Raw genomic sequence first — 15,513 nt, 5'->3', positions numbered from 1 at the left:
TGTGAGCTCAGACCTACAAGGGTCTGAGGTTACAGAGGTTACATAGGCTCCTGTGCTGAATATGGGCACCAGATCAAATTGATGGGGTTTGCAGTTAACATTGTTAAGATATTTTCCCCAGATTTGGGAGCTACTCTCTTCTCTGATGCAGCTTTTCAGATCTTTTTTCTATGACACCATCTATGACACCATCTATGACACCATCTCCCCAGACAATAACTTGGGTCCACCTGCATATTAGATATCAGGCTCAGGCAAAAACTAGTAAAGTCATGGGTCCCTTAGAATATACCTAAAACAGACCTACTAGCTTTTTCCAAAACAGAGACCCTAAATCTTCATCTGCAATATTTTTGCCTTTAGGTTCATGAGTAGTCAACAATTTGTTCTGCTTTATATCTTAACTCTTTTTTAGCCACCGGGTTCCAGATGCTACCATGATGCCAAGCTGACTTCCTTGGGCAGACAACCCCACCAATGTGTCCTAGAGCCCCCACCTTCCCAGAAACCTACCCATCTAGGGAAATAGACAGGCTGAGAGTATGGATTGACCTGCCAATGCCCATGTTCAGCAGGGAAGCAATTACAGAAACCAAACCTCCCACCTTCTGCATCCCATAAAGATCCTGGGTCCATATTCTCAGAGGGATAAATAGTGAAAATTTCAAGGGATGGAATGGGATATGGAGTTCTGGTGGTGGGGATTATGTGGAAATGTACCTCTCTTATCCTATGGTCTTGTCAATATTTCCTTTTTATGAATAATTTTTAAAAAAATTTTATTATCTTTATTTATTGGGTAGAGATGGCCAGAAACCAAGAGGGAAGGGGGGTGACAAAGGGGGAAAGAGACAGAGAGACACTTGCAACAAAGCTTCACCCTGCAGGTGGGGACCAGAGGCTTGAACCTAGATCTTTGTGCACTGTAACGTGCGCTCAACTAGGTGTGTCACCACCTGCCCCCCATAGGACATTTTAAAGTAGCAGTTATAAGTGATGCTTATCAAGGATAAATATATTTTAAAGTCTAGATGTGTGGGGGTGGTGGAGGGATACAATATAAGTACATCTGTACATATACACATCTCACCTAACGTAATTGCACTAATGTTTGCAATTTACTCTGAAAAAGAATAAAAAATTCAGATAGTCCCATGGATGCAAAGGTATGTGCTAAAGTTAGTGTTCAATTGTTCATTATCAACTCCTTTTAAACTTTGCTGAATCTTGAAATGTTTCAAATAAAATGTTGGGAGAAATGTCAGGCTACCTAGTCAAGGAAAGATACCACTTGATACACTGATGACCTTGTCATTGGTAATGTTCCACTTAGTAGAAAGATATGCCATTTAACTTAAAGAGTACAAAGCACACATTTGTAAAACTTAAGGCTCAAAGGTTCACATGTATGAAAAGATAAAAACATCCCACTGATAATTAAATCTGTTTTTAAAATGTGTTAAAGAGGGATGGGGAGATAACATAGTGGCTGTACAAGATTTTCATGCCTGAAACTCCAAGGTCCCAGGTTCAACCTCTGTCACCACAATTAAATAAAGTTAAAAAGAAGAGTACTAAAAAAGTTCACTTTCTCTGAAGTAAATGTGCTAAAATTACAAATAGGCAAATTAGAGCATTAAGACCAGTGGGGAGGAGCTCAAACCAGATGTGGCTATTTTTGTGAAAGAAAAGGAAGATTCCATGGGCCAGGTGGTGGCGCACCTTCATAAGTGGAGCCTCTGGTCCCCTACCTCAAGGGGGGAAGCTTCAGGGATGGTTGAGCAGGACTACAGGACTCTCTCTGCCTCTTCACCTATCTCCTCCTTCCTCCTTCCTTCTCAATTTCTTTCTATCTCTATGCAATAATACATACATACATAATACCAGTTTTAAAAAAAAAGGAAGACTCAAAAGTGGCTAAGAGTAAAAAATTTTCATGAAAACTCACAGCTCAATGCTAACTATTGAGAAAAGAAGTGATTTTCTCCTAGGGCAAAATGAATGTCTGTGTCCGTGTCTGTGTGTGTGTGTGCAGAGAGAGACATAGATAGGGAGGGGAAATGGGAGAGGGCACAATAACTTTGGTGGTGTGTGTGGTGTTTTGTATATACATACACACACGAAACTATATCCCTGAAATCTTATAACTTCATTAATCATTATTATACCGCATTGTAGTGTGCAAGGAACTGGGTCTCTACCTGCAGGGGGAAAGCTTCATGAGGGGTGAAAAAGTGCTGCAGGTGTCTCTCTCTCTCCCTCTTCATCCCCCCTCCTCTCAATTTCTCCCTGCCCTAGCAAATAAAAGACGGGAAAAAATGGCTGCTAGGTGCAGTGAATTGGTAGTGCAGGTACAAAGCCCCAGTGATAACCCTGGTAACAATAAAAAAATAAACAAACAAAACTACATGAAATCCTTAAGAAAAAGTATAAATTTCCTTTTCTTTTTCTTTCTTTCCAGATCACTGCTCAACTCTGGTTCTTGAGTGTAGGGTCTTGAACCTGGGACTTTGGAACCTCAGGCCTGAGAGGCTCTTTGTATAACTACTATGCTATCTACCCCTGCCCCTAAAATTTCCTTTTCTTAAGCCATCTGAAAGAAGCACAATTAAATGGATCTAAGTATCAAACTCCTAAGATAAAATACAAGAGACAAAAGCTTTAGAACAGGATCATCTGTCTTTGTTCTTAGCAGAAAGTGTCAAAATTTGTTACTGTGAGAGCGAGGTAAACTAAAGATATATATTTGTTATGTATGCAGCACCTCAATTAAAAAACAGAAATTGCAGGAAGTATTTACATACCTAATATTATTTTTAAGAACTTTCAAGCAACTGAAGCACTTAAAGGTTGTGTAAGTCTTCTGTTCATCATCAGTATCTCCTTCATGCTTTCCATAGTAGAAGTCACCAACCAACATGACGAGTTTTCCTTTCTCTGTACTAAGCATGTATTTTTTTTCAGTACTTGGAAGGTCTAAGCTAAACAGATCCGAAAACTTACTTAACATGTCTGGACAACAACGCTGGAAAAAGAAAAAAAACAAAAACAAGACTTACTTATCTCTTTTAAAAAATTTAAGTAACGAAAGATGATTCAATGACTAAAACTATGTGTGGCATTATATTTGGAAAGCTATTCATTCACCCAAATGTTTGCTTATTTGTAGGGTCTAAAAAATTTAGACAATAAACATCAATTTTCTGAATAAAGAATAACTCCCAAAACAAACAGAAAATGTTAAGACTAAGGATAGCTATATAATTATCTTTTTTCCATTTTTTAATTATTAGATAGGACAGACAAACATTGAGAAGGGAGGGGGAAATAGAGAGGGAGAGAGACAGAGAAACACCTGCAGTACTTTGGTTTTTTTATTAGGAAAGAGAAAGAAGGAGGCAGGTGGTGGCACACCCAGTTAAGCACATATACTACCATGCTCAAGGACTTAGGTTCAAGCCCCACTTCCCACCTGCAGGGAGGATGCTTCACAAGTGTCTCTTTCACTCTCTCCCTCTCAATTTCTCTGTCCTGTCAAATAATAATAATAATAATAAACCAGAAAAACAAATAAATAAAGAAAAAAATAGCTGCCAGGAGCAGTGGATCCATAGTGCTGATGACACTGAGCCAGCCTCAGTAATAACCCCGCTGGCAGTAAAAAAACAACAACAAAAAAAACACATAAATTAAAAAAGAGAAAAGTAAGAGGGAAACGGTTTATGGTAGTGCAGGATATTGAACCCGGGACATCAGAATTTTTTTTTTTGGGGGGGGAGCATTATGCTTTTTCCCCAGCTCTGTGGAATACTTTCATAAATAAGCTTTTTCTTTTCAATGAGATGATACATTCATTTATTAAAATTCATTAATTTATTGAAAGACATTCATTACTTACAATTTTTCAACTGTAGAATACCTCTAGTATTCTTTAGCAGAGACCAAAAATATAAAATTTTCCTATAAATACCAACTGCATACAAACATTGCAGTCACTAAAATTAAAAAATATATATAGATATATTTTGTTATACTTTAATGACATATAGATAGATACACCGAAGGGGCAAGGTGCTAGCACACCTAGTTAAGCGCACACATCACACTGTACAAGGACCCAGGTTCAAGCCTCTGGTCCTCCACTTACAGGGGGGCAGCGGGGAAGTTTCATGAGTGGTGAAGCAAGGCTGCAGGTGTTTTCCAACCACTCTCCCTCTCTATCCCAATTTCTTTCTGTCTCTATCCAATAATGAAAATAAACAAAATAAAATTAAAAAGATTAAAAGAAAAAGAAAGATACACAGAGGGGGCTGGGGAGATAGCATAATGAAAGACAAAAAACTTTTCATGCCTGAGATACTAAAGGTCCTAGGTTCAATCTCCAGCACCACTATAAGTCAGAGCTGAGCAGTGCTCTGGGGGAAAAAAAAAGTTAGAGAGAAACCAGAGCATGTATGGTGGTGCGAGAAAATGAACCTGAGACTTTAGAAACTCAGGCATAAACGTATTTTTGCATAACCATTATGTTATCTTCCCCATGCAAAAAAACTTGTTTTTAAAAAAGCAACAGAACAAGGCCAGACAGTGGCGCACCTGGTTGATCACACATATTATCATGTGCAAGGATCCAGGTTTGAGACTTCACTCACCGCCTGCAGGGGGGAAAGTTTCAGAGAAGCAGGTGTGTCTTTCTCTCTCCCTATCTCAAATTTTCTGTTTTATAAAAAAAAAAAAAAAAAAAAAAAAGAGGCGACTAGGAGTGGTGAATTCATGCCAGCACAGAGACCCAGCCATAATTCTGGTGGCAATAAAAAAAATAAAAGCAACAAAACAAAAATTATGACAGAATCAAGACCAATCACAACCTGCCAGATCAGTAAAATGTATTTGATTAATGAATGCAAACCAGTTTATCCCAACTGCTAAAAAAAGAAAATTCATATAAGAACAGGAAAGAAAGGAAAAAAGTAAAACAAACAAATAAAAAACCCTGGTGAAAGCAAGAAACCACACATAAGGACCCGAGTTTCCACTGTAGGGGTGTGGGGACACAGATCTTTTGTGGTGGGAATGGTGTAAAACTTTGCTCCTATTAACTTATAATCTTATAGATTGCCATTCACTATGTCAGGGGAAAAATGATTATTTCAATTCTCTAACTGCCTAGATTTCAGTTCTGAGTATATATTCCTTTAGTCTATGAATTTAATGTTTCAAATTTATAAACTGACTAAGTTAATGATGCTAGGATTAAATTGTATTTCTAAAAATAACTTTAAAAAATACTAAGCGACATACATACAACCTTAGACCATATAGATGAGAATCATCTGGTCCTGTCAGTACCTATGATATAGTTATTAGTAGGTAGTATTAAATGACATAAAGCATGGTGATGTCAAGTATAATATGGTAAACCCTAACTATGGGATTTTCAAAGAAAACCAAGCTCCCCAGTAACTTGGTTATCATAATAATTATCTATTGCCTTCTTGAACTTTTTATAAAACTTAAAAAAAATATTTATTCCCTTTTGTTGCTTTTGTTGTTTTATTGTTATAGTTCTTATTGTTGTTATTGATGTCATTGTTGTTGGCTAGAACAGAGAGAAATGTAGAGAGGAGGGGAAGACAGAGAGGGGGAGAAAAAAGATAGAGACACTTGCAGAACTGCTTCACTGCTTGTGAAGCGACTCCCTTGCAGGTGGGGAGCAGGGGACTAGAACCGGGATCCTTACACCCATCCTTGCTTATGGCGGTGTGGCGGACTGAACCTGGCACTTCAGAGCATAGGCATGCAAGTCTTCTGCATAACTATCACGCTATCTCCCCACCCACATTTACTTTTATATTAAAAGTTAGAACACACTATGCATAGACCATGTGCCATAGAAGGTAATTTTTTTTTTTAATTTGATGAATGGGAGAGGTTTTTTTTTTAATATTTATTTAGTTATTTTACCAGAGCACTGCTCAGCTCTGGCCTGTGGTGCAGGGGAATGAACTTGAGACTTTGGAGCCTCAAGCATGAGAGTCTGTTTGCATAACCGTTATGCTATCTACCCCTGCCCGAATAGGAAAGATTTTAAGATAATCATTGTAAATATCAGTTTTTACTTAAGGTACATGGAAATGCCAATGAGAATTCATATCTAAGCATCTAAACAAACTAGTATTTACTGCACAACAATCTTCAGAATTTTCAGACTGGTGAATATTTTTTTTAACATTTATCTACATATTGGACAGAGATAAATCAAGAGGGAAGGGACAGACAGAGAGGGAGAAAGAAAGACAGCTACAGCACTGGCTTCAAAGTTTTTCCCCTGCAGGTGGGGGTCAGGGACTTGAACCTAGGTCCTTATGCATGCTTACAGGTGCTCAATCATATCTGCCACTACCCTGCTCTGATAATATTTCCAAAAATGAAATACTAAGAACATTTTACCTTCATGTGATATTTCAGAGGATCCAGGAGATTGAACTGAATATTGCACTTGGGGCAAGATCTTTGCAAAGGCATTGTAGTTTTACATTGAACTGATGAGCTATCTGAACCTGAAATAAATAAGGGACTTTAATGACTCTAGTTCTTTTTTTCTTTTCCTTAAAAAAAAAAACAAAAAAAAAAAAAACCTTGAACAAGTAGTAATAAATAATGGCAGTTTAAAGTTCACCATTATTTATAAAACTTATGTAAAAACAATATTTTTCTTTTTCACCTGCCAGATTTGGTACTTACTTTTTGATAGTATACTGCTGGAGGAGGTCACTGAAGGAGAACTTGGTAAAGACAGTGAAGAACTTTTTTCACTAAGATCGTCACTGATCTTTGGCTTTTTTGGACTAACACTGTTTCTTTTAGAAGAAGAAGGACGCTTTAGAAATGGCATACTTTGATCCAAAGCTACGGTGATTTAAATAGTGAGAGAAATATTTGTTAATTGCCTTAACATAGAACATTGTTTACACATAGTACTAAATTTAATTATCAACACTATTGACAGAACAATTATCCAAAGAGCTACTAAAATTACCCAAAGATTACTAAATTACAATTACCCAAAGAGCTACTAAAAACCATTGTATTTGAACAACTAGTGAAATAAATGATATGCATAGTATTCTACAGATGCTTTCAAATAATGAAATACATAAATAGATATGAAACAAAGAAGTCAAACCTTCTATATAAATTTCCGATGACTCCTGGGACAGTGGTATTGTATCCTGGGTCAAGTCAAATAGTAAGTCTGAAGAATCATCAGATTCAACTTGTGACAGATTCTTTGTAAAATCCTGTAAAAAAGTTACAAATGTTATTACATAAACTTTCATACAGGCAAATTTAACTATAAGATAATGTAATGATGATAACATTTATGGTTCAATTACTTGAATTATTAAACACAAAGGAAATCATTAAAATTAGCATCTACTGGGTGAAAGGTATATGAGAATTCTCTGGGTTTTTTTAAAATAATTTTTCTTAAATCTAAAAGTTCAAAATAAAAAGCCAAAATGAAAGATAACAATACTACTGGCAAAGTAGATGTTACACACTGAACAACGTTTCCGTAAGAAAATCTAAGTAATTAGGGAGTTAGGTGGTAGCGCAATGGGTTAAGCGCACATGGCACGAAGCACAAGACTGGCCATAAAAACCCGGTTTGAGCCCCCGGCTCCCCACCTGCAAGGGAGTTGCTTCACAAGCCATGGAGCAGGTCTGCAGGTGTCTGTGTTTCTCTCCCCCTTCTCTCTCCATTACCCTCTGCCCTATCCAACAATGACGACATCGATAACAACAACAATAATAACTACAACAAGGGCAACAAAAGGGAATAAATATTTTTTTTAAAAAAAAAGGAAATCTAAGTAATTGCTATCAAGTGCCTTAAAATTTCTTATCCTTGAGTTGGGCAGTAGCAAACCCAATTGAGGTTTTGAACCCAAGGGCCTGGGTTCAAGTCGCTGTCACGACCTATGGGGGGTGAGGAGCTTCACTAGAGGTGAAGCAGTGCTGCTGCAAATGTCTCTCTCTTTCTCTCCCTTCACTCTCCTTTTGTCTCTGCCCTATCAATTAAAAATAAAAAAGAAGAAAAAGAAAAGAAAAAAAGGGAAGGGAAGGGAAGGGAAGGGAAGGGAAGGGAAGGGAAGGGAAGGGAAGGGAAGGGAAGGGAAGAGAAGGAAAGGAAGGCTGCCAGGAGTTGTAGCTTTGTAGTGCAGGTGCTGAGCCAACAATAACCCTGGTGGCAATAACAAAATTCCTATCTTTTGATGCAATTATTTTGTATATTCCCCTTCTAAGTACTTATGCAAAAGAAATGTCAGTATTTTATATATTATCTTGTTAATTGCCACCATGGTTATTGTTGTGTGCATGCCTTGATGCATGAGACCCTGGGTTTGATCCCTGGTACTGTATTAGAAGACAAACAAAACCAGACCACAATATAAATTTAAAATAACAAGAAAGTAGGATGAGTGGTGGCAGGCCTGGTTAAGTGTACACACTGCTATGTTTAAGGACCAGGGTTTAAGCCCCACTTCCCATTTTCAGTGGGAGAAGCTTCTCAAGTAGCAAAGCAGGTCTTCAGGTGTCACTCTCTATCTCTCTCCCTCTTAATTTCTCTTTGTTCCATCCACTACTAATAGAAAGAAGAAAGAAAAAAAATAGCCACCAGGAGTGGTGGATTTGTAGTGCCAGCACTAAGTCCGAGGGATAACTCCGATGGCAATAAAATAAATAAGTTAATTAAACAATACTAATTTATATGTAGCTGTTAACACAATGACTTACTCATATTAACAGACTAGCTAAATATTATTAATTTTGTTAAAAGCTGAAAAATAATAAAGAAAGCCTAGCTTATTCAAGCTGAACCTCCAATACACTGGAGGACGCTTTGGTGCTTTGATGTCAGTCTGTCTGTCTGTCTGCCTGCCTGTCTTTCTCTCTCTGTTTGAAAAATTAGCCTGGAACAGTGAAGCGCTAGTGAGAACCATATTAAAAAAAAACAGGGAAAGAAAACCTAGTTCATTTGCCATCTTAAAATGTTTACCATTGGGGGTTGGGCGGTAGCGCAGGTGGCGCAAAGCGCAAGTACCAGAGTAAGGATCCCAGTTCGAGCCCCCGGCTCCCTGCCTGCAGGGTGGGTCGCTTCACAAGTAGTGAAGCAGGTCTGCAGGTCTTTCCCTCCCCCTCTGTCTTCTCTCTCCATTTCTCTCTATCCTTTCCAACAACGAGGACATCAATAACAACAACAATAAAATAACCACGGCAACAAAAGGGAATAAATACATATTAAAAAGTTTACCATTATGCAACATTTACACTGATTATCCTTTACTTACTTTTATATGACATAGTACACAGTTTTCTGTTATCTACCTATTTAAGCATATTACATGATTTTCTTTCTTTTTTAAAATTTCTTTATTGGGGGATTAATGTTTTATATTACATGATTTTCAACACAGTGATTACTTTGGTACTGGTTGAGCTATCAAACAGATGGTAACATTTTAAAATATTTCTTTTTTAAAATATACATTTATTTATTCTCTTTTGTTGCCCTTGTTGTTTTATTGTTGTAGTCATTGATGTCGTTATTGTTGGATAGGACAGAGAGAAATGGAGAGAGGAGGGGAAGACAGAGAGGTGAAGAGAAAGACAGACACCTGCAGACCTGCTTCACCACCTGTGAAGCAACTCCTCTGCAGGTGGGGAGCCAGGGGCTCGAACCGGGATCCAGGATCCTTATATCTGTCCTTGCGCTTTGCGCCACATGCGCTTCCTGACTCCCAGATGGTAACATTTTTATAAATTTACTTAAGAGAGAGAGACAAAGAGAAAGAGTGGGAAAGACAGACTAGAGCACTTGCTCAGCCCTGGCTTATGGTGGTGCCCAAGACTGAACTTAAAACTTTGGAGCAGAGGACCTAGTGGGGATAAATACAGTGTATTGTTGTGTGGAAAACTGAGAAATGTGATGCATGTACAGACTACTGTATTTACTGTCAACTGTAAAACATTAGTCTTCCAACAAATAAATATATATAATAAAAAATTTTGGGATGTCAGACTGACTAACACTGTGCTCTAACAAGTTGAGCTATTTATCTCAGCTATTATATTTAACTATTATTTTTATTGTTGGATAGGACAGAGAGAAATGGAGAGAGGAGAGGAAGAGAGAGAGGGGGAGAGAAAGATAGACACCTGCAGACCTGCTTCACCACCTATGAATTGACTCCCCTGCAGGTGGGGAGCCGGGGGCTCGAACCCGGATCCTTATGCCGGTCCTTGTGCTTCACTCGAAAATAACATTTTCTAATAGTGATTATATTTCTACTGGAATGGTGACTAGCTATGCCAGCCTACAATCCTAATTGGCTATTCTAATATCCAAATGTGTCCCTGAGATAGTTATGTAGTTTCAGAAATACTTACAGGGTCAGACATGTTCTGAGCACTAACAGGGCTGTGTAAAGATTTAGACTCGGGATGAAATCTAGGCAACACAGCAGCTGCTCGACTTGATGTGGGATCTTTGTTCTGTTGACTTGCAGCCTTGACTGCACCACCTGCGTTATAAGATCACACAACACACTGAGTATACTTCTACAACCAATTTCATTTCACTTAAAAATTAAGTAGTATAATAAAAGTGTACCTTGACCGAGTGTCTCATTCTTTAATCCCTTTGAAGATGAGCTGGGGGTACCTCTGTTCAAAATATCTATAAAATTATATTTATTTAAAAAATTGTTGTCTTAATGAAATATATTGTAAGTAAATATCTTTCTCATAATGGTGACAAGACTGTATATGGATTCAAGCTCTTGTGATCTGAAATCAAGTCCTTCTGCAAATTCCATACTTCATTCATAGCCCTAAGCGTCTGAAAGTTTCATTATCAACAGTTTGACTCTATCCTCTGTATCTGTTCTTGCGTTCTGAGAGGGACACTACCAGAGATTACAGACTAAGTGAGGATTTACCAATCTAGGATATCTCAAATCTACTAGCTATACAAAAAGTCAAGTTTAGCCTAGCACGGCCATTTGGACCAGTTTAAGACTGCTCACACTTGAACACATGTGGCCTGCCCTGTCTCTCAGAGTGGAGATTTGCCCAAAATTGCTAATCAGAAAAGAAAAATCACAAACAAATTAAATCCAAGCTCAAATTTTCTCCTTGTTTCCTAGTAGAAAAGAAACAGAGCTGGGAAAGTATCACACAAATGTAGTGTTTTGTATGGTTATGAAAATGCAGTACTAAGCACTAGAGTATTCTAAAAGAAAAATCTACTTGATCAAACAAGCTGCTGTTGTTTTCATTCAGAAATCTAAGATATTTACTTAAACCATTAAAGACTCTTCCATAGTACTTTTGTTGACTGTAGACTATCAAGCCAAAAATTATCAAACACAAACTTCAATTATGGTGGTTTTATATGTTTATCTCATGCTTCATATGCTACAGATATTATATGGTACACAAATAAAACATCAGTAGTTATTTAAATACTGAAATCATTTAGAAAATAAGTCTTACTGGGGTCAATATTATTTTTTAAAATATTTTTTAAATTTATTTATTCCCTTTTGTTGCCCTTGCTTTATTGTTGTAGTTATTATTGTTGTTACTGATGCCGTCATTGTTGGATAGAACAGAGAGAAATGGAGAGAGGAGGGTAAGACAGAGAGGGGGAGAGAAAGATAGACACCTGCAGACCTGCTTCACCGCTTATGAAGAGACTCCCTGCAGGTGAGGAGCCAGGGCACGAACCGGGATCCCTATGCCGGTCCTTGCACTTTGAGCCACCTGTGCTTAACCTGCTGCGCTACCGCCTGACTCCCAAGATTATTTTTATAGAGCTCATTTAAAGATTATATTTTATTTATATTTAACAATATTTTAGTTGTGCACTTAGTGGCCAACCGCAACTGACATAAATGCACTTCAACAATAATGCTTTCAATAAGATGATCTGAATCACAATTCTGAAATGTAGTAATATTTCAGTATAAAAATGATCAGTGACCCCCGCCTGCAGGGGTGTCGCAGGTCTGCAAGTGTCTATCTTTCTCTCCCCCCTCTTTGTCTTCCCCTCCGTTCTCCATTTCTCCCTGTCCTATCTGGCAAAAACACCAATAACAACAGTAATAATGACCACAACAATGATAAAAACAAGGGAAACAAAAAAAGGAAAATAAATAAATACAATATTTTTTTTTAAAGAAAGATGATCAGTGATTAGGACCAGGCAATGGTATACCTGGTTAAGGACAAACATCACAGTGCGCAAAGAATAGGGTTCAAGCCCCTGGTCCCCACCTAAAAGGGGAAAAAGCTTCACGAGTAAAGAAGCAGGGCTGCTGGTGTCTCTGTCTCTTTCCCTCTCAATTTCTCTCTGTCTCTATTCAATACTAATTAAATTAAATTTTTAAAAAGATTTAAAAAAAGAAAATTATCAGTGATAAGAAAATAATAGTTAAGTGAATATCGCATTCTGCTCCACTCTCGGCAACAATAAAATGCATAGCCTATTTTATAATTGAAGTAGCATTCTACTTAGCACCTTGTAATTTGACACAGGAAACGATATTGAGAATGAAATCACTCGCTACACCCTCTCACTTCCAAATCCTTATATAATAGTAATAAGGACATATTAGTCCACAGGCTTTTCTGTTAGAAACAAAATGTTGTAAGACTTTAATTCAATGAAAGAAATTACTTGAGATGGCTGGTTTTGAACTTGATATTTCTCCAACAAAGATCAGCTCATCATCCTCCTCCTCCTCTTCTTCCTCCTCCTCCTCTTCTTCCTGCTGTTCTTCTATTTTCTTCTGCCATGGCTCCAGCTCTTCTTCTTCACATTCCATAAAGAGTTCTGCCATTTTTGAATAATCTAGTTTTCAAAAGGAGAGAATCAAATGTTTTTATTGCATTTAAACATTTTCATTTATTGATTCATTCATCAGATAGGGACAGAAAAAAACTGAGATAAGAGTGATAAAGAAAGAGAAACACTCCCCATAGGACCTTGCCCTCAACTTGGATCAACAATGGTAGAGAATGTTCCATCCTCCGAAGGGAGGCTGGACAACATACTCTATGCTCCACCTGAGGAAGATGGGTCCTGATATTGGGGCAGCTTGGAACGTTCCTACTCATGACCACAGAATGTGAGCTCAGCTCTACAGGGATGCAGAGGTCACATAAGCTCCTAAGCTGAATATGGGCCCCAGATCACATCAAATCGATGGGGTTTACAGTCAACAATATTTACACACCTTTCCCATATTTGGGACCTAGTCTCTTCGCTGATCCAGCTTTCTGGTCTTTCTGCCAGCCATGACATCATCTTCCCAGACAATAATTAGGCTATACCTGCATATCAGATTTCAGGCTCAGGCAAAAAACAACAACAACAAACCAAACAAACAAAAAACAATACTAGTATAGTCACAGGCCCTTTGAAATATAACTAAAATATGCCTACTAGCTATCTACAAAACAGAGGACCCCCCACCAACTCTTCACCTGCACTATTACAGCCTTTAGGTTCATGAGTGGTCAACAATCTGTTTGGCTTTGTATGTTAACTCTCTTTTCAACTACCAGGTTTCAAATGCTAGCAGGATGCCAACCAGACTTCCCGGGACAGACAACCCGATCAATGTGTCCTGGAGCTCTGTTTCCCCAGAGCCCTTCACCAATAGAGAAAGACAGGCTGGGAGTATGGATAGACCTGTCAATGCCCATGTTCAGCAGGGAAGCAACTACAGAACAACATCCCACAAGGACCTTGGGTCCATACTCCCAGAAGGTTAAAGAATAGAAAAGCTATCCGGGGAAGGGATGGGATACAGAGTTCTAGCGGTGGGAACTGTGTGAAGTTGTACCCCTCTTATCCTATCGTTTAGTCAATGTTTCCTTTTTGTAAATAAAAATAAATAAAAGAAAGAAAGAAAAAGAAACAGGGCCAGGCAGTGGCACACTTGGTTAACTGCTCATATTACAGTGTGCAAGAAACCAGGTTCAAGCCCCTGGTCCCCACCTGCAGGGAGAAAGCTCCATGAGTGGTAAAGCAGGACTGCAGGTGTCTCTCTGTTTCTTTCACTCACTATCCCCCTATTTAATAAATAAATAAATATTGAAAAAAAAACCTGTTATGTAGAGGGAGAAGTGTGCACTGTAGCACCATGTGTGAAGCTTCCCTCCTGCAGCTAGAGAGTGAGGCTTGCAGTCTGGTATTTGCATATGACAGCATATGTGCTAAATCAAGTGGGCCACCACCCAACCCCCTTTATTTCATTTCTTTTTTCATTATCAGTGCTTCACCGTGCCAGACTGACTTTTTCAGATAGGAAGAGACAGAGAGCTAAGTTTGAACCTGGATTGCACACAGGGCAAAGCAGGTGCATTTCCCAGATGAGTTATCTTGTTGGCCCACAAATACGTTTTAAAGAATTCTGCTTTGCAATACATACTGTGATATTTAAGATGTAAATGAACATCCCTATTACTAAATACTGAATTACACAAATAAGAAAGAGGCCCATTTTTTGTTTGTTTTCCTTTTTCAGATAGACAGAGAAATTGAGAGGGATAGAGGAGATAGAGGGGGAGAGAAAGACACCTACTGTACTGCTTCACCACTCCTGAAGCTTTTGCCCCTGCAAGTGGGGACCAGGGGTCTGAATCCAAGTACTTGGGCACTATATCGTGTGCTCAGTCATGTGCGCCACCACCCAGCCCCAGAAAGAGGCCCAGTTTTAAAGGACATAAAAGTAATTTTCAATTTAGAGTTCTATATCCAGTCTATCTTTTTCATCAAGCATGAGCTACATATTCATTCTGCAAAGAATAAATAACTTACTTCTCAGACTTAAGGAAGAAGACACAGGATACAGAAAACATGACATTTAACACAATACAAAGACAAAGTCCCAGGACAATAGCTGCTGAATTGGTCCAGAGAGCAACCAGGCAGAGTAGTGCAGAACATTACTCCCAAGAGGACCATCTCCAAGACACCAAACACATACACACAAAGATAAAAAAATTAAGCTGTTATATTACCTGACTAGTGTTATCATGTGGAAAATAGAGTTAATAGGCTACAGAAGGGTGTGAAAAGACTTGGCTATGAACTACAATAAAATCTAGCAAGCTTTTTAAAATGAGAAATTGTGGGAATGGGAAGTGGTGCCCCCAGTTGAGATCACGTTATAAAGTGCAAGGACCTGGGTTCAATCCCCCAATCCTCACCTGAAGGGAGGAACCTTCATAAGTGGTGCTACAGGTGTCCCTCTCTCTTTCTCCCTCCCCCTTTTTTACTGGTTTCTCTGCCTTTATTCAATAACTAAGTGAATATACTTTAAAACTTTTATAAGAAAAATTGTAAGGGCTGCTTATAAAAGATATGAAGACAGCAAACATGGCTTGGTGAAAAATTTGAGAAGATTTATAGATCAGGGCACCGGCACGACTGGTAAA

At 38.3% G+C, this 15,513-nt stretch overlaps 1 protein-coding gene across 5 annotated transcripts in view; it reads right to left on the bottom strand.

The window, feature by feature from the left end:
* ZNF280C (zinc finger protein 280C) overlaps positions 1-15,513 on the bottom strand; it is an 89,432-nt gene that overhangs the window by 25,743 nt on the left and 48,176 nt on the right. For 4 of the 5 annotated variants that reach the window (XM_060182792.1, XM_016190216.2, XM_016190215.2 and 1 more), the window contains exons 4-10: positions 12,746-12,919; positions 10,676-10,741; positions 10,453-10,586; positions 7,184-7,298; positions 6,742-6,906; positions 6,448-6,557; positions 2,805-3,025 (exon numbers count right to left, since the gene is read on the bottom strand). In XM_060182792.1, coding sequence (XP_060038775.1) covers positions 2,805-3,025; positions 6,448-6,557; positions 6,742-6,906; positions 7,184-7,298; positions 10,453-10,586; positions 10,676-10,741; positions 12,746-12,919 — 985 coding nt within the window. The remainder of the gene's footprint in view (positions 1-2,804; positions 3,026-6,447; positions 6,558-6,741; positions 6,907-7,183; positions 7,299-10,452; positions 10,587-10,675; positions 10,742-12,745; positions 12,920-15,513) is intronic. The other variant, XM_016190217.2, reaches the window with a different exon arrangement.

The sequence above is a fragment of the Erinaceus europaeus genome, chromosome X (assembly GCF_950295315.1).
Source record: "Erinaceus europaeus chromosome X, mEriEur2.1, whole genome shotgun sequence".
NCBI lineage: Eukaryota > Metazoa > Chordata > Mammalia > Eulipotyphla > Erinaceidae > Erinaceus > Erinaceus europaeus.
This window is presented reverse-complemented; position numbering and strand designations above follow the sequence as displayed.